We start from the raw sequence: 19,335 nt of genomic DNA, 5'->3' as shown, positions 1-19,335 counted from the left end.
AATGGCAGTGTTAGAAAGGCGGAGTCAATGCCCACAAAAAAGAAGAAAAAGAGCTGGGAAACAGAGGAGCCCCCACAAGAGAGTAAAGAAAGGGTTAAAAGAGTAACAATTGAACCGAGCGAGTGATGGAGGCAAATTGGGTTCAAGGATTTAGCATAAACAGATGCAGCCTCACTAACTCTGAGGTCGATCAAATATATATACAGGGACTCAAAAAATATCTGCAATTAATCATATGAACTCCCTTTAAAGTAAAATCAATCTTGTCAGTCTTCAGTTTTGCACAAAATCTTATCAGTGAAAAATGAAGATAAATTACTTCAATGTTTTGAGTAGATGAGCATGACAGTTTCGATTTTTCTTTTTCTTGTTTTCCAAAGAAGGTTCCACATTTTCAAGCAGATAAACACGACAGTAATCAGCCTTTTCCTCTAAGTCTCTCAGCTACAATTTGCACTCTGCCCATTGAAAGTAACCGAATTGAAGCATATAAACATAAGTTTAATTGCACTAATATCAAACAAAGCAACACATCAAAATACAGTGGAAAAGCGTTGCGAAAAAAAAAGGAATAAAAAAGACAGGACCAAACCCACAAAGAAGTGGATGAGGATTATCTGGCAGCATCAATCCTCAGCTGAGAGAACACTCCACTATCGGTTGTATCGGAACCATCGACCTCTCCTCCTATCAACAAATCATTATCCTCCCAATCAGGGATGCTATCAGGCAAAGGCAGCTCGACAAAAAAAGCATTTGTTGTTGTGTCCTCATGCGGTTCTCTGTGCACAGCAGTTTGATGAAGCTGTAATGCATACTCCAAGTCCCATATCACATCAAGCATTGTAGGCCTGTTAGCTCCATCACCCTTCAAACACTTCTCAGCAGTTTCACCAAACTTTCTCAATGAATCAGGGTTAATGTCTCCCACTAACAATGGATCGATAATATTTTCGAGTTGTCCTTTATTTTGCCAGAGTATCCCCCATTCAGCTAGGTTCATTTCCTCTCTCTTGGTTGAGTTAACAATAGCTGGTCTAGCACAAAGGACTTCAAGAAGTACTACACCAAAGGAGTAGACATCAGATTTCTCTGTGAACTGAAGGGATCTAAAATATTCAGGATCCATATAACCAAAGCTACCTTTTATCCCAACACTACAGTTGTCTGGATCATTGGGGCCTGATCTTGAAAGGCCAAAATCAGCAACTTTAGCCACATAATTCTTATTCAGAAGAATGTTTGTAGACTTGACATCACGATGAATTATTCCCCCATGCGAACAGGTGTGAAGATAATGAAGACCTTTTGCTGAACCAATACAAATTTCAAGACGTTGCTTCCAAGACAGTTTAGACCTTTTAGATGATCTCTTAGACTTCTCATTCTGATCATAGAGATGATCTCTCAGTGTCCCCTTTTCCATGAATTCATACACCAATATCATCTCAGACCTTTCTTCGCAGTATCCAATCAAGGAAACAAGATGGCGATGGCGAATTTTGGATAAGACCAAGACTTCTGTTTCGAATTCTGGAAGGCCCTGGCCATGTTTCGAATCACTTCGTTTCACCGCCACTGTCATTCCATTCTGAAGAGTCCCCTTATAGACTTTCCCAAACCCACCCTCACCTATCAATAGTTTGGGGTCAAAGTTATGAGTGGCATTTTGTATTTCAAGAAGAGGCATCTTTAACTTCAAGTTTAAACTACGAATTGAAGACGCATTCGCTCGTCCTTTACGAGAAGTAGTATCTTTTCCATGAAAAACTGGCCATGAACCCACACCATCATCACCTTGCTTTGCTTTCTTGTATTTTATACCCAAAAAGAACAGCACTATTACAATGAAGACAAAGGCCACACCACATACTGTACCAACTATAACAAAAACCCGACTCCTATTTCCATTACCGGGAACATCGACCAAACTAGACTCCTTCATAAACTCCATAATCTCCACCCCATTCAGATAGGCAGTTTTATTTTTAGAATCCTGCCTAGGCCCTACACTAATATCCATGTATCCCGAGTCATCTGATTCAACCACCAAATCGTAGTAAAGTGGAGCAGCCAACAGATCACTAATTTTATTTGTAGAGATCATGTGAGTGAAATTACCATAAAAATAGAGATTGAAGAACACATCACTAGCATTTTTACTGATAATATCGCAAAAGTGCAGCCGAACCAGATGCTTGGCCCTACTACTCACGCCAAAACGCCATGTTATTTTCGAAGAATTTGATGACCCTTTGCTGCTATCTAAGTTCAATTCTCGACATGTCTTGTAGACAAGATCCGATGCAGAATAATTATTTGCTCCATTAACATCATAGTTAAGCGTACCTTCATAAGGAACACAGGTTTTCGCAGATTCTCTTGAGAGTAGATATTCATCATCCGGTATCCAATTCCTCCAGAGTGAGTCGTTATTCTGTGGGCCTCCAACATCGACCCTGTGGATTGTAAGTAAAACCTGAGATCGTACACCATGGTATCTATGATTGCTCAGGCCACTGGGAGTAATTAGATCCAACTCATCACTGACGAATTCTTGATCTGGCAGAAGAAAGACTTCAATGGCGCTTACAAAAGCAAAAGATTTTCCCCGAGGAGTAAAGTGGATGCTGAATTTGGTTGCATTGATAGTGAGTAAGTATTCTTTAATCAAAGGTGAGTTGCTGTTGTCTTTAATTCGAAAGTCTGACAACAACGAGAAATTAAAGGCTGAAACATCGAAGTGGGCATCGGCCAGATTAGTCCTCCCGGAGGAAAACGGAAAGAAATGGACACGAACATAATAAATGCCAAAATCAGTGATATCAAAATCAAATGAAGATTGGTTTTTGAAAATTCTGGCAGTTTGATAAAGAGACGTATCTGTTGATGAGTTGGTGGTGACGTCACTGATAGCAGAACTTGATCCAACAGAGAATGAGCCAAGATTCAGGTCACCCACGAATTTCCGACCGCTCAAAGATATGTTGGATACTGATCCACAGTTGATAAAGTACTTGGAGGGAAGAGTAGAAGCTGATGAGAGAAGTAGAAAAGAAGGAAATTGGAGATTCAGGAGAGAGAAGAGAACCATAAGAAAATGAAGTTTTTCCATGGAAAAGGGGTAGGAATTGCTACCCTTTTCTTTTGATCCTCTTTTCAGTGGGAGACGGAAGTGAGTCCTTAGCTGCTTACGAGGTGGAAGAAACAATGGCTGACAATAATCAAAATTTAGGACAGGGGATTTAGAAGAAAGTTTATTGTTGACTTTAGACGTCTGAAGGGTATATGTTCCGTTCAGATAAGTGTCTAGCATATAACGCCAAATGTGATGGCTGGCAGCTTAAGAAAAAATAAGATACAGAAATGTCTGCATCAACCTTTCGTGGCATTGGGGTCAGACTTCAGAGACATTTCAACTTAAGAAAAGTCTTCCAAGTTTAAGAAAAAATAAGATACAGAAATGTCTGCATCAACCTTTCGTGGGATTGGGGTCAGAGACATTTCAACTTAAGAAAAGTCTTCCTTGTTTTTTTCTCAGCCCTTGCATCCATCAATCAAAAGGAAAAGGGTAGGAACTTGCGAATAGGACTTAAAAAAAAAAAAAAGAGGAAGGGTATTTCTCCGAAAAACATTACTGTCTACTTTTTTAACACCCCGCTGGTCACCCGAAACTTGAAGGATCGGAAAGGAGCATGGTTCCATGCTAAACCATCCCGTGTTCTTACCTTGAGCCTTTTGAAACTTCCCTCAGCTTTCTTCTTGTACTGTTCTTGGAGTTCAAGCCCTTGCATGTCGCCCAAAAGCACTCGGCCATGGTCTCCGTTCACATCCTGACATAAGAGATTGGGATCTCCTCTCATTGTCTTCCTAATCATAAATATTTTTTAATTTTAAATTTTTAAGTTTTTAAGTTTTTCACCTTATTATTATATAATCATTAAAAAAATTTCAAATTTTTAAATAAAACATAAAAAATAATTCAATCTTTTAAAATTTTAAAATAAAAATATTGTTAAAATATTATATTCTAAAAATATTTAAACTTTATAATATTATTTTTTAACATTTTCTATCTCATTTTTTAAAATTTAATAAAATATTCTTATTCAAAACATTTTATTATTATTGACATATTTCTTATCTTATTACAGCATACAAAAAAGGCCCTTAGTGAATCGTTTCAAATATATCTAAATAATATAATGATATATTTTCACTTTTCAAGGGCCAATATAAAAATAATATTTATAATTATAGAATATGTAAATATTACATATTTCTTTAAATAAATAAAATTAAGAGTCATATTAAAAAAAAAAATTAATATTCAAGTCTTTTGAAAAATATGACTGTACCAAACATCACTGATGGCCAAATGACTGTATCGAGCATACGCTATGACACCTTGTGTCTCTGCACTTTGCTAGAACTCGTTGGTCAAGATGCTCAAAGAAGAAGACTGATAAAAGTAGAGGAATTTTTCCAACTTTGACGGCTATCTTGTACAGAAGCATCAAAACAAAAAGTCTATATTGGCTGCTTAAAAAAAAAAAAAAAAGTTGATTACATACACTGTTGACTGCTCTGCAGTGAAGAATCGGTCAAAATTCCAGTGGACCCGCTGAAGCTAATTATGCTAAGCTGGTTTGTCATTTTTGTCAAGAGCTTCAATTTCTTTAAACAAATCTTTCTGGGCAAGTATACCTATTCCAGGTTTATCCAAGACAAAGCATAGGAATTCAAATTTACTTCGAATATGCACAAAACTTTTATTCAAGATATTCAATTTTGGCATGCCAGTATTCACGGATTACTAGTCGGTAAAAGTTCAAAGATCGCAACCAAGAAAATGGGGCCTGATAAAGCAAGAAAGTTGGGGTCATACGTACTGTTCTGAGCCCATTCCAAGCTCAATTCAGTTTAAACATGTCCATAGATATGAACAGAGGAAATCTGGCCTTAAAATTACAACCCAATCCCGAAGGCGGTTCTTTGACTCTATAAAAATTAAGGTGACAAGTGGGAAGTTTGTTGAGGGGTATGATACCAAATCTTGCCTATTAATGTGCCCATGTGCCCCCACATCAATTAGGAAAAGAAAATCCTTATGCTCAACATGAAAATTTGCCATTTTATGACGTTTCTGGCCCATCACTCCCAATTACACACTGGGTTTGAGCAAACCTATTGGATTGCTGCAAGTTCAGCCCCATCTTCTTATTCTAAAGTAGTTGGTTGGGTTACTGAAATTATCAAAGTACCACTATATTTTAACACAAAGATCTACCAATTTGCTCAATCAATTAGTTAGTCGATACTCATGCAATTATATGATAAGAAAACATTAACATAAAATAAATAAATTGCATAACATCAAGATTAGTAACGAAAGAAAACCCTTTAAAAAACTCCTTAAAGGTAAATCCTACAGGCAATCAAATCCAAAAAAATTAATTTTATTATTTGAAAATCAAGTAGAAGTAAGTCTCAATTACAAAACTTTTGTTAATTGATTCTCTTACTTGACACGACAAACAACTTGTTTGCCTCTACCGTAGTAGCAGCCAAAACATCTGACGATCCTTAAACATTGACTTTTCTCTTGAACTCCAGTAGCTGAATCACGATCACGCTATCTCTATCTTGGATTAATGATCTCACTTGATGAGAGAGAAATAACTAAAAAATTCTCAAGAATTTTCTCACACATATGTACTCGGAATATCATATCCACTATCTCCAAGCTGAAATCTCTATAGATACTAACCAATAGAATCCCTAAAATAAATAATTTGAAAGCAGTTTAAATTGCAATAGAATTCTACGAACAGAATGACTCTGTCGCGACGGACTCTTCTGATGTGATACTAACACATGACACTTTATCTTTTCAGCAGTAACAGTTTCTCATTCAAACTCTCCTCTAAATAATACCAGAACTCGTGAAACTCGAATTCTACTCTTTTGACTTGTCTAAAACACTTCCTAATTATTTAGATATAACTATAGATAAAATCAAAATGTTTTACATTCATCGAAATCGTAAAACTAAACCTGATTTTAGATAGTGAGATAAGATAAGATGGTTTTAAATAAAAATTTAAAATTGAATAAAATATTATTATAATAATAATATTATTATTTTGATATTTAAAAAAATTAAATTATTTATTATATTTTATATTAAAATTTTAAAAAATCATAATGATAAGATGAATTGAGATATTTTGTCAATTCAAATGGAGACAAAAAATAAGATGAAATCCATATCTTAATAACCCCTACCATCTACAGTTTCCATTGCCCACTCTTTTACAACTTTGTGGCCAGCGGTTTCACTTCACACGGCCCCTAGTTTCCATTTCCTCTCACACTTTATATACTACCCTGCCCTCGCACCTCCCATTCCATCACACCAAGGCAGAGAGGCAGACAGAGACACAGCACTGTCAAAGAATAAGACCAAAATAGAGCAAAACTCAGGAGGATGGTGGGGCAGTTGACGGTGACTAAACCAAGCCGCAGCGATGAGTTGTTAGATACTGATCAACAACTCAAAATCACCGATGAAATCAGAGCTCATTTCGAGTCCTTGGTCCCCAAGCGCCCCCTCAAACCCAACAGAAGCGAGTCTGACTCTTCAACCCCAACCCGGGTGGACTCCACACCCATAGACGAAAATATTCCTGAGCTTGACAAGTTCCGAGCGCTTCAATCTCGATCTCAGGTCTCTAGCAAGCATCTAGATTTTCTGCTTTTCTTTTTCATGATTCTTTGTAATTGCTCAATTTCTCGGAACGCTGGACGATTTGCAGATAACATTTTCGGTCGATGGAGTTCCTGAAGTGCAAGATGAATATGTGGAGACCCAGTACTACAGGGAGTTGCACTCCATCGACAAACAGCATCACACGGTTCGATATCGTTAATATCAACCCTTGTCTTACCATTTATTTTCTTTTCCAACGAAAGTTAATGATCTACTAATTTGGTTTCGAGATCTTGAATGCTAGCTTGTTGGGTTTCAATTTTTTTTATTAAACAGACAGGATGCGGGTTTATAAGGGTGTTGGGAGCAGAAGGTGAAGGTGGATACGAGGTACTTAAGTTGCAGAACGGCCAAGATGGCGCAGGTGGGGTGTCGTGCATTGAATTCAGAAGCAATCCTGCAACAAACGATTGGGTTCCAAGCATCAACGAAGATCAGGTACTAGTTTTTCATGGTTTTTATTAGGATCTGATTATATTGGAAGAAAAGGATTTGAACCATACTAAGTTGATAATCAAGAACTAACTGTTGTTTTGTTCTTTTAATGAACATAGGTCTTTGTCTCCTCCTCAAAACCAAATCGGAGCGAGAGCTCTTAGATACGTCGGTAGGAGAGAGTTCTCGAGAAAGGGACTTGGCACCAACTTTCCCTGTAAACTTTGATATTCGATAGAGATCAGATAAGCATCATGAAAGTTTTAAAAAATTCAAGTAATGGCTTTTCAATTATTCAAGCGACGACTTCTCCATTGTTCTTATCCGATTCCACCTGTACCACTAAGAAATATAATAGTTTTATTCACCATTGATAAGGATCCTTGACCTTTATCCGTTAATTTTCGTTTTGAATTGTGTTAATTTCGTGTAGAGAATTTGTATATTTGTATTCAAAACTGTCGATCATTATTTAATTCAATTATTTATGGGCATCATCGTTACAGACGCCAACAACTATTGAATATAGATTAGGACAAAGAGCCCACCAAACATATGATAATTGAATACGGAAATTTCTTTGGTAGATTTTTCTAATCATCGAAAGAATTTAAATGGTTTTTAGTTGCAAAAGGGATGGAATCTGTAGAACTGTTGTTTGAACATAGGGAGCTTTTATATATGTTTTTTGGTTTTAAAAATATTTTCTCAACTTTTGTAAAATTGTTTTCAGTTTGTGTTTGTGACGAAAACAAGTTGATAAAGAGATTAAAATAATGTTTGGGAGTTAAAACCTTTTTATGCATAAAAGATATTGAATAATGATTTACATATAATTTTATATAGTCATGTTTTAAATTGATAATATTATTTATGTAAAATGATGTTATTCTATAAGATATTTTATAAAAATGTTCATCATTTAAAATAAAATTGTGTAAAGAATTATGAAAATAGTCATATGTATATTATTTTCTATAATTAAAGTTTACAAGGGAGATACGATATGTGAACTTGCATTATTCACAGCCCATTCTAAGAGAACCTTGTTTGGTAAATATATGTTCTAATATTTTGGTTGCAATAATGATATATATAATTCTTTATAATATTTTAAATTGAGGTTATTTTTATAAAATGATGTTACTTTTATATTTTTTTTTCTTCCTAAACAAAAGGGGAGGCAAGGGTGATCGACGTAACAACTCTTTTTGGGCGTGATCATAAGAGTTTCTTTTCACTATAGAATATTTGGTTTGAGTCATAGTTATTGTCCCAAGGGTAAGTCTGTCACCATAGCATCCTAAAATATCTAACTGGTTCAAAATTCATCTCATTGCTCAAAGATCAGGTTTTACTAGTTTCAACTTATATCCTGAAAGGATTATGAAAATGATTATATGGATATTATTTTCTATAATTAAAGTTTACAAGGGAGATATGATATGTAGACTTGCATTATTCACAGCCCATTGTAAGGTCTAGTTTGTTTTCTCAACTCTTCACAATTCATTTCATCTAATTATTATAATTTTTTAAAATTTTCACACAAAATAAACTAAACAATTCAATTTTTTTAAATCTCAAAATAAAAACAATAATAAAAAATATATTTTAACAATATTTTATTTAATTTTTATTTTTAATTTCAACTCATCTCATCATATTTCATTTGTAAAAACAAACTAGGTCTAAGAGAACCTTGTTCAGTAAGGCTCAATTTGGATTAAGAAACACTCTCAATCCATCTTATTTCATCTCATCATTACAAATTCACAAATTCTAACATCAAATATAATAAATAATTTAATTTTTTAATATCTTAAAACAATAATAATATTAAAAAATAATATTTTATTCAACTCTCATTTCAACTCATTTCATCTCAACTTACCATCCAAACTTAATCTAAATATATGCTCTAAGAGATGTGCTACGTACAGGCCCGCATAAGCAGTCCCCGCGTACACTAGTTTTTGTCGTTTGTCCATTTCAGCTTAGGTGAATGACCAAATTAACCTCCCCCAAATTTCCTCATTTCAGTTTTTCACGAACGAGCTACGGAATTCAAAACTAGAATTCATTTTGCCGCTAATCCAGCCCACGCGAGACCCAGATTTTTTTTTTTCCTCCACCACCGGCATCCTACTCATCTCCTCCACCACCAGTGTTGTGCTCAACTCCTCCACCACCCTCATCTGCTAAGTCAATTTATATACTTGCTTGCAAAATGAACTGAATAATAAATCAATAATATAAACTGCTTTCATGAGAGAGAAAAAATTTATAACTTAAGAAGAATGGCCCAGAAAAAAGGGTAAATAAGAAAGAAAAAAAGAATGGAACAAGTAGGTGACATTAACTCTTTTAGAACATACCTCAGTTTGATTCAATACAACTCACTTTCTGAAACATAACGGAGTTAACAACATCCTTTACAATGATACAAAAGCATTCTCGGCAAGAATTAGGCATTAGAGTGGACTCTCACATTTTCTCAAACAATTAGACTGCAGCTTTCCAATAAAATTGTGTTTAAAACTCCCAAATTCAACACATGCCCATTAACTTGTTTATTCTATTCTACATCAGAAAGCAGACCAAGAGCATTTTACAAAGATGTAAAGAATCTGAATTGCTCCGCTGGAAAATCACATTGCAGAACATAGAAAAAAATCAAGATGTATGAACCAAGGGTTTTAATAAATCAACATATTCATATGATCAGACCATAACAGAGGAAACATTGCCATAAAAAAATCCATAATAGAAATGCCATAAATAAACCTATCTCACGAATGGAGTGGAATTAGGGCTCAAATAGAATGAAGTTAGGGCTCCAACGGAATGAGACTTGGTTGGGCAGAGCTTCGGTCTCTGAGAGGAAGGAGGAGAACAATCTCTCATGAGGTCTCGAGGAGGAAGGAGAAGAGAAGCCAAACGAGGAAGGAGGAGAGCCATCTACAATGAAGAGTTGTCTCACAAGACGACGTCGTCCAGAAAATTAGTGAAACGGGTCGTTTTTGTCACGTTGGGCGTGCGCAGCCAGGCCTCTAACACGGGACTGCATAAAGAATTTTCCATGCTGTAATATTCTTGCTGCAATAATGAGATGCATACAATTTTTTATACAATCATATTTTAAATTGAAAATATTTCTATAAAATGATGTTATTTTTATAAATTATTTTATAAAAATGCTCATTATTTAAAATAAAATTGTGTAAAAGATTATGAAAATGGTTATATGGGTATTATTTTTTATAATTAAAGTTTACGGTAAATTTTGGAGATGGAGATACCATATGTGAACTTGCATTACTCACAAGCCACAGCTCATTCTAAGAGAACTCTGTTCAGTAAATATATGCTCTAATATTCTTGTTACATTCTTATTCTGTGTTTGAATGCTAAACTGAATTGAGTTGAGTTAAGTTTAGATAATAAAATATTGTTAGAATATTATTTTTTAATATTATTATTATTTTATAATTTGAAAAATTTGAATTATTTATTAGATTTTGTATTAGAATTTGAAAAAGTTGTAATGATGAGTTTGAGATCCAAACGTACTAGAAAAATGCTATATAATACACATTTATCGTATTCCTATCTTATTGTTATGATGTAACGTTATCTATTAATCTTTGAATTTGTCCTTTTTTTAAATAGTTGATATAATGGTTTATGTATGCTGCTGCATTACTAGAACATCAAGACAGAAGTGAGATAAAAATATAGTATATGATATAATTTTTACAACAAAGGCCAAATTTTATCAACGATTCTAATGGATGCAATGTGCCCCCAATAGTTTGTAGGATAACTTGACACTTTTTTATTCATCATCATTTAATCATCTCATGATATGACATTAAATGATTTAAAAATGATTTATTAACTTTATTTGTATATTAATCATTTAATCTCTCAAAAAATGTTGTGAGAATGGATATAAAAAACATCCAAAGTGTCGTAAAAAAAATGAAACCCGATAGAAAAATTAGACACATCCTACAATTGTACAACTTTTGCTCAATAGATAAATAATATGTATTTAATTCAAACACATCGGGTAAAAAATTTAAATGAATTTATCCCTAATATTATAGTAATTCTACTTATCATTCACTCATCATTTCATGATATGATATTAGATAATTTGAGACTATTTATTATATTTTACTTGTGAACCTATCATCTAATATCATATCATGAGATGATGAAAGGATGATGAGAAAATAGATTATGAATAGATTTTTTGTAATGAATTATGCAGAAGAGTTTAATAACATAATGTCTCGTAGGTGGAAAGAAAGGCTTAGTGGTTGGAGTTGGCGATGATCGTTAGAGAAACTTACCGTTGAAGAGATTTATAAGATAGATGATCACCGCATCGTTGATAATTCATTAATTGTAAGGGGGCCAAATTCACATATGGAATTTATTCCATAAAATAAAATAAAATAAAAACTATTATCCGTGACAATCTATTCTCAGAATTATGCATCTAAGATAAAAGTACGATAATTCTTTTTTTCCAACTGAGAATGTGTAGATCCACTGCTTTTATGACTTTTTTGTTTCTACAATTTCATTTTCCAATTACCCATTCTTTTTTGCAACTCTCTCAAGTATGCGCCAACATATTCTCAATGTCGTTCAGTGTAGTTATCATCATCATACATTTCTTATTGAGTGGACACCTACAACTTCTCAAAAGTCATTCAATGTAGCTATTCTCTCTAATATAATATGATAACGATATTGTACTAACATAAAATTCATATATCATATCACGCGATTTATTTCATTAAAAAAATATAGTGACCATACCATAAATCACATAAAACTGCCAAATAATAAATAATCATCTATGAAAATGCCATGACAACATATGCAAAAATTCATGCTATGAAACCATAATTTTCTTTTAGGCAATCACATATTTCATGAGATACTAATTTGTTTGAGATGTTCTAACATTTAGGCTCGTTTGGAATTTGGACTGAACTGATATCAACTTAGTTCAGTCTAATTTTAAGTTGGATCTAACATTCAAACACCTAACTCTCAAATCACTAAACTCATCTCAACTCAAAACCTCTTTACACATAGGACCTACAATTTTTTATAACTCAAAACTTTTTTACATGCGGACTCGCAACTTTTTTCAACTTCCCATAAATAAATCTAAACTCATTTTAATGGATTTTATGGTCAACATCTCGGTGTCACGAATTCCACAAAAATAACACGTGGGGGTCGAGGGTGCCACAAACTGCTTGCTGATGAGTTGTTGTTTTTTACTGTTTCTCCATTTCTGACTAAGAAACCCCGGTCGCCAACGAAGACTCGTGTATCGTTGACGGTGATGTTAGAGTGTGCTCCACAGTTGATGAAGTAATCATCAGGAGGAGAGTAAGCTGAAGAGAGCAAAAGTGAGGTGATATGGAGAGGTAAGAGAAGACAGAGTCGGAAAAGAAGCTTATGGGAGGAAAGAACTTTCATGGATTTTCTGGTAAGGATTGCTGCTTTTCCAGTGGTTATGGGTATCTGAGAATGGAATAAGGGTGGTGACAATCATGAAATTCATGGAAATCTTAAAGAAAGACCATGACTTGGACATTAATTATTCCACCTATTTCATAAAGAATGGCAGTGTTAGAAAGGCGGAGTCAATGCCCACAAAAAAGAAGAAAAAGAGCTGGGAAACAGAGGAGCCCCCACAAGAGAGTAAAGAAAGGGTTAAAAGAGTAACAATTGAACCGAGCGAGTGATGGAGGCAAATTGGGTTCAAGGATTTAGCATAAACAGATGCAGCCTCACTAACTCTGAGGTCGATCAAATATATATACAGGGACTCAAAAAATATCTGCAATTAATCATATGAACTCCCTTTAAGGTAAAATCAATCTTGTCAGTCTTTGCACAAAATCTTATCAGTGAAAAATGAAGATAAATTACTTCAATGTTTCGATTTTTCTTAAAACTTTCTTGTTTTCCAAAGAAGGTTCCACATTTTCTAGCAGATAAACACGACAGTAATCAGCCTTTTCCTCTAAGTCTCTCAGCTACAATTTGCACTCTGCCCATTGAAAGTAACCGAATTGAAGCATAAACATAAGTTTAATTGCACTAATATCAAACAAAGCAACACATCAAAATACAGTTGAAAAGCGCTACGGAAAAAAAGGAATACAAAAGACACGACCAAACCCACAAAGAAGTGGATGAGGATTATCTGGCAGCATCAACCCTCAGCTGAGAGAACACTCCACTATCGGTTGTATCGGAACCATCGATCTCTCCTCCTATCAACAAATCATTATCCTTCCAATCAGGGATGCTATTAGGCAAAGGCAGCTCGTCAAAAAAAGCATTTGTTGTTGTGTCCTCGTGCGGTTCTCTGTGCACAGCAGTTTGATGAAGCTGTAAGGCATACTCCAAGTCCCATATCACATCAAGCATTGTAGGCCTGTTAGCTCCATCACCCTTCAAACACTTCTCAGCAGTTTCACCAAACTTTCTCAATGAATCAGGGTTAATGTCTCCCACTAACAATGGATCGATAATATTTTCGAGCTGTCCTTTATTTTGCCAGAGTATCCCCCATTCAGCTAGGTTCATTTCCTCCCTCTTGGTTGAGTTAATAATAGCTGGTCTAGCACACAGGACTTCAAGAAGTACTACACCAAAGGAGTAGACATCAGATTTCTCTGTGAACTGAAGGGATCTAAAATATTCAGGATCCATATAACCAAAGCTACCTCTTATCCCAACACTAAAATTGTCTGGATCATTGGGGCCTGATCTTGAAAGGCCAAAATCAGCAACTTTAGCCACAAAATTCTTATTCAGAAGAATGTTTGTTGACTTGACATCACGATGAATTATTCCCCCACGCGAACAGGTGTGAAGATAATGAAGACCTTTTGCTGAACCAATACAAATTTCAAGACGTTGCTTCCAAGGCAGTTTAGACCTTTTAGAAGATCTCTTAGACTTCTCATTCTGATCATAGAGATGATCTCTGAGTGTCCCCTTTTCCATGAATTCATACACCAGTATCATCTCGGACCTTTCTTCGCAGTATCCAATCAAGGAAACAAGATGGCGATGGCGAATTCTGGATAAGACCAAGACTTCTGTTTCGAATTCTGGAAGGCCCTGGCCATGTTTCGGATCACTTCGTTTCACCGCCACTATCATTCCATTCTGAAGAGTCCCCTTATAGACTTTCCCAAACCCACCCTCACCTATCAATAGTTTGGGGTCAAAGTTATGAGTGGCATCTTGTATTTCAAGAAGAGGCATCTTTAACTTCAAGTTTAAACTACGAATTGAAGACGCATTCGCTCGTCCTTTACGAGAAGTAGTATCTTTTCCATGAAAAACTGGCCATGAACCCACACCATCATCACCTTGCTTTGCTTTCTTGTATTTTATACCCAAAAAGAACAGCACTATTACAATGAAGACAAAGGCCACACCACATACTGTACCAACTATAACAAAAACCCGACTCCTATTTCCCTTACCGGGAACATCGACCAAACTGGACTTCTTCATAAACTCCATAATCTCCACCCCATTCAGATAGGCAGTTTTATTTTTAGAATCCTGCCTAGGCCCTACACTAATATCCATGTATCCCGAGTCATCTGATTCAACCACCAAATCGTGGTAAAGTGGAGCAGCCAACAGATCACTAATGTTATTTGTAGAGATCATGCGAGTGATATTACCATAAAAATAGAGATTGAAGAACACATCACTAGCATTTTTACTGATAATATCGCAAAAGTGCAGCCGAACCAGATGCGTGGCACTCCTACTCACGTCAAAACGCCATGTTATTTTCGAAGAATTGGAAGACCCTTCACTGCTATCTAAGTTCAATTCTCGACATGTCTTGTAGACAAGATCCGATGCAGAATAATTATGTGCTCCATTAACATCATAGTTAAGCGTACCTTGATAAGGAACACAGGTTTTCGCAGATTCTCTTGAGAGTAGATATTCATCATCCGGTATCCAATTCCTCCAGAGTGAGTCGTTATTCTGTGGGCCTCCAACATCGACCCTGTGGATTGTAAGTAAAACCTGAGATCGTACACCATAGTATTTATCATTGCTCAGGCCACTGGGAATAATTAGATCCAAGTCATCACTGACGAATTCTGTATCTGGCACAAGAAAGACTTCGATGGCGCTTACGAAAGCAAAAGACTTTCTCCGAGGAGTAAAGTGGATGCTGAATTTGGTTGCATTGATAGTGAGTAAGTATTCTTTAATCAAAGGTGAGTTGCTATTGTCTTTAACTCGAAAGTTTGACAACAACGAGAAATTAAAGGTTGAAACATCGAAGTGGGCATCAGCCAGATTAGTCCTCCCAGAGGAAAACGGAAAGAAATGGACACGAACATAATAAATGCCAAAATCAGTGATATCAAAATCAAATGAAGATTGGTTTTTGAAAATTCTGGCAGTTTGATAAAGAGACGTATCTGTTGATGAGTTGGTGGTGACAGTACTGATAGCAGAACTTGATCCAACAGAGAAGGAGCCAAGATTCAGGTCACCCACAAATTCCCGACCGCTCAAAGATATGTTGGATACTGATCCACAATTGATAAAGTACTTGGAGGGAAGAGTAGAAGCTGATGAGAGAAGTAGAAAAGAAGGAAATTGGAGATTCAGGAGAGGGAAGAGAACCATGAGAAAATGAAGTTTTTCCATGAAAAAGGGGTAGGAATTGCTACCCTTTTCTTTTGATCCTCTTTGCAGTGGTAGACGGAAGGGAGACCTTAGCTGCATGCGAGGAGGAAGTGTTGACTTTAGACGTCTGAAGGGTATATGTTCATTTCCGTTCCGTTCAGATAAGTGTCTAGCATATAACGCCAAATGTGATGGCTGGCAGCTTCAGAAAAAATAAGACAGAATAAATGTCTGCATCAACCTTTCGTGGGATTGGGTTCAGAGACATTTCAACGTAAGAAAAGTCTTCCTTGTTTTTTTCTCAGCTTTTGCATCCATCAATCAAAAGGAAAAGGGTAGGAACTCGCGAATAGGACTAAAAAAAAAAAAAAAAGAGGAAGGGTATTTCTCCGAAAAACATTACTATGTCTACTTTTTTAACACCCCGCTGGTCACCCGAAACTTGAAGGATCGGAAGGAGCATGGTTCCACGGTAAACCATCCCGTGTTCTTACCTTGAGCCTTTTGAAACTTCCCTCAGCTTTCTTCTTGTACTGTTCTTGGAGTTCATGCCCTTGCATGTCGCCCAAAAGCACTCGGCCATGGTCTCCGTTCACATCCTGACATAAGTAGGCGATATTGATATCTCCTCTTGTTATCTTTTCAAACATAAATATTTTTAAATTTTTCATCTCATTACATAATTATTAAAAAAAAATTAAATTTTTAAATAAAATATATAAAATAATTCAATCTTTTCAAATTTTAAAATAAAATATTATTAAAATATTATATTTTAAAAATATTTTAATTTTATAATATTATATTTTAACTTTTTCTCTCTCATTTTTTAAAATCTAATAAAATATTCTAACTCAAAATATTTTATTACTATTCATATACTTCTTATCTTATTTCAACATTCCAAATTCTAAATGAAACTTGAATCGTTTCAAATTTATCTAAATAATATAATGTTATATTTTCACTTTCCAATGACTAATAAAAAATAATATTTATAGTTATAAAGTGTTAACTATCACGTAATTTTTTAAAAAAATAAATAAAATTAAGATTCATATAAAATAGTTAATATTTTAATAATCAACCCAAGTCTTTTGAAAGATATGACTGTATCAAACATTATGACTGTGTCGAGCATACGCTGTGACACCTTGTGTCTCTGCACTTTACTAGGCATCGTTGGTAGTACTCTATTAATGGTGCAATATTACGTACATTATTAATGGATATTTCCCACCTATTACCTACAATATTACGTGCAATAGTACTCTATCAAGCATACGCTCAAAGAAGAAGACTGATAAAAGTAGAGCAATTTTTCCAACTTTGACGACTATCTTGTACAGATCCATCAAAACAAAAATCCATCAAGAGCTTCAATTTCTTTAAACAAATCTTTCTGTGCAAGTATACCTATTCCAGGTTTATCCAAGACAAAGCATAGGAATTCAAATTTACTTCGAATATGCACAAAACTTTTATTCAAGATATTCAATTTTGGCATGCCAGTATTCACGGATTACTAGTCGGTAAAAGTTCAAAGATCGCAACCAAGAAAATGGGGCCTGATAAAGCAAGAAAGTTGGGGTGATACGTACTGTTCTGAGCCCACTCCAAGCTCAATCCAGTTTAAGCATGTCCATAGATATGAGCAGAGGAAATCTGGCCTTAACAGTACAACCCAATCCCGAAGGCGGTTCTTTGACTCTATAAAAATTAAGGTGACAAGTGGGAAGTTTGTTGAGGGGTATGATACCAAATCTTGCATATTAATGTGCCCATGTGCCCCCACATCAATTAGGAAAAGAAACCTTATGCTCAACATGAAAATTTGCCATTTTATGACGTTTCTGGCCCATCACTCCCAATTACACACTGGGTTTGAGCAAACCTATTGGATTGCTGCAAGTTCAACACATCTTCTTATTCTAAAGTAGTTGGTTGGGTTACTGAAACATTATCCAAGTACCACTATATTTTAACACAAAGATCTACCAATTTGTTTAATCAATTAGTTAGTCGATACTCATACAATTATATGATAAGAAAACATTAATATAAAATAAATAAATTGCATAACATCAAAATTAATAACGAAAGAAAACCCTTTAAAGAACTCCTTAAAGGTAAATCCTACAGGCAATCAAATACAGAAAAATTAATTTTATTATTTGAAAATCAAGTAGAAGTAAGTCTCAATTACAAAACCTTTATTAATTGATTCTCTTACTTGACACGACAAACAACTTGTTTGCCTCTACCGTAGTAGCAGCCAAAACATCTGACGATCCTTAAACATTAACTTTTCTCTTGAGCTCCAGTAGCTAAATCACGATTACGCTATCTCAATCTTGGATCAATAATCACACTTGATGAAAGAGAAATAACTAAAAAATTCTTGAGAATTTTCTCACACATATGTACTCAAAATATCATCTTCAATATCTCCAAGCTCAAATCTCTATAGATCCTAACCAATAGGATCCCTAAAATAAATAATCTGAAAGCAGTTTAAATTGCCATAGGATTCTGCGAACAGAATGACTCTGTCGCGATGGACTCTTCTGATATGATACTAACACCTGACACTTTACTTTCTCAGCAGTAACAGTTTCTCATTCAAACTCTTCTTTGATAATACCAGAACTCGTGAAACTCGAATTCTACTCTTTTGACTTATCTACTTAGATATAATTATAGATAAAATCAAAATATTTTACATTCATCCAAATCACAAAATTAAGCCTTATTTTAGATAGTGAGATGAGATGAGATGATTTTAAATAAAAGTTAAAAGTTGAATAAAATATTATTAGAATATTATTTTTTTAAGATTTAAAAAAGTTGAATTGAGATTTGAAAAAATTAAATTATTTATTATACTTTATATAAAAATTTAAAAAAATTATAATGATAAAATGAATTATCTCAATTCAAATGGAGCCTAAAAATAAGATAGAATCTATCATCTTATTGACCTCTTCCATCTACAGTTTCCATTGCCCACTCTTTCACAACTTTCTGGCCAGCGGTTTCACTTCACACGGCCCCTAGTTTCCATTTCCTCATGGACGGCTCAATATATTTTGTGGTCTAAGGCGACGATTAAGTATATGACACTTTAATTTAAAAATAATAATAATATTTAAATATTAAATAATAAAATTTTATTAAAAATTTTTTGAAATGCAAAACAAATATTAATATTATTTTGATTAGTAATATCTATAAGTACTATAACAATTTAAAAGAGAATCTAATTTTTCTGTAAATAGAGTATTATCCCTTATCCATATATATACTTCTTTTACTACTTCATTATGAAAACAAATAAGGTCATCGATATGAAAATAAACATCATATTGTATAAAATATTCAAGAGTAATATATCGTCATTTTATTAC

The 19,335-nt window shown here is 34.5% G+C and overlaps 3 protein-coding genes across 3 annotated transcripts; 1 reads left to right on the top strand and 2 right to left on the bottom strand.

Moving 5' to 3' along the window:
* Positions 1 to 465: 465 nt before the first annotated feature.
* LOC118349034 (probable receptor-like protein kinase At5g24010) lies at positions 466 to 3,262 on the bottom strand. Its single transcript, XM_035692347.1, has one exon. It carries the CDS (start codon positions 3,113 to 3,115, stop codon positions 614 to 616), a length of 2,502 nt encoding a protein of 833 aa, XP_035548240.1. The 5' UTR covers positions 3,116 to 3,262; the 3' UTR covers positions 466 to 613.
* Positions 3,263 to 6,305: 3,043 nt separating this feature from the next.
* On the top strand, positions 6,306 to 7,604 carry LOC109013889. Its single transcript, XM_035691642.1, has 4 exons — positions 6,306 to 6,730; positions 6,819 to 6,917; positions 7,049 to 7,210; positions 7,327 to 7,604. Exons 1-4 carry the CDS (start codon positions 6,491 to 6,493, stop codon positions 7,369 to 7,371), a joined length of 546 nt encoding a protein of 181 aa, XP_035547535.1. The 5' UTR covers positions 6,306 to 6,490; the 3' UTR covers positions 7,372 to 7,604.
* A 5,589-nt stretch (positions 7,605 to 13,193) lies between these two features.
* Positions 13,194 to 16,051, bottom strand: LOC109013888 (probable receptor-like protein kinase At5g24010). The gene has a single exon (XM_035692660.1). The coding sequence runs from the start codon at positions 16,025 to 16,027 to the stop codon at positions 13,448 to 13,450; it is 2,580 nt and encodes an 859-aa protein (XP_035548553.1). The 5' UTR covers positions 16,028 to 16,051; the 3' UTR covers positions 13,194 to 13,447.
* Between the last annotated feature and the right edge of the window lie 3,284 nt (positions 16,052 to 19,335).

The sequence above is a fragment of the Juglans regia genome, chromosome 7 (genome assembly GCF_001411555.2).
Source record: "Juglans regia cultivar Chandler chromosome 7, Walnut 2.0, whole genome shotgun sequence".
In the NCBI taxonomy this organism is placed as follows: Eukaryota; Viridiplantae; Streptophyta; class Magnoliopsida; order Fagales; family Juglandaceae; genus Juglans; species Juglans regia.
Note: the sequence above shows the minus strand (reverse complement) of the source record. Positions and strands in the feature narration are given on the sequence as shown.

Bases quoted from the DNA above. Each gene is read 5' to 3' on its own strand.
- LOC109013889 (XM_035691642.1), top strand. From the start codon at position 6,491: ATGGTGGGGCAGTTGACGGTGACTAAACCAAGCCGCAGCGATGAGTTG. The intron at 6,731-6,818 runs GTCTCTAGCAAG...GACGATTTGCAG, and splicing joins CGCTTCAATCTCGATCTCAG to ATAACATTTTCGGTCGATGG. The intron at 7,211-7,326 runs GTACTAGTTTTT...TAATGAACATAG, and splicing joins CAAGCATCAACGAAGATCAG to GTCTTTGTCTCCTCCTCAAA.
- LOC118349034 (XM_035692347.1), bottom strand. From the start codon at position 3,115: ATGGAAAAACTTCATTTTCTTATGGTTCTCTTCTCTCTCCTGAATCTC.
- LOC109013888 (XM_035692660.1), bottom strand. From the start codon at position 16,027: ATGCAGCTAAGGTCTCCCTTCCGTCTACCACTGCAAAGAGGATCAAAA.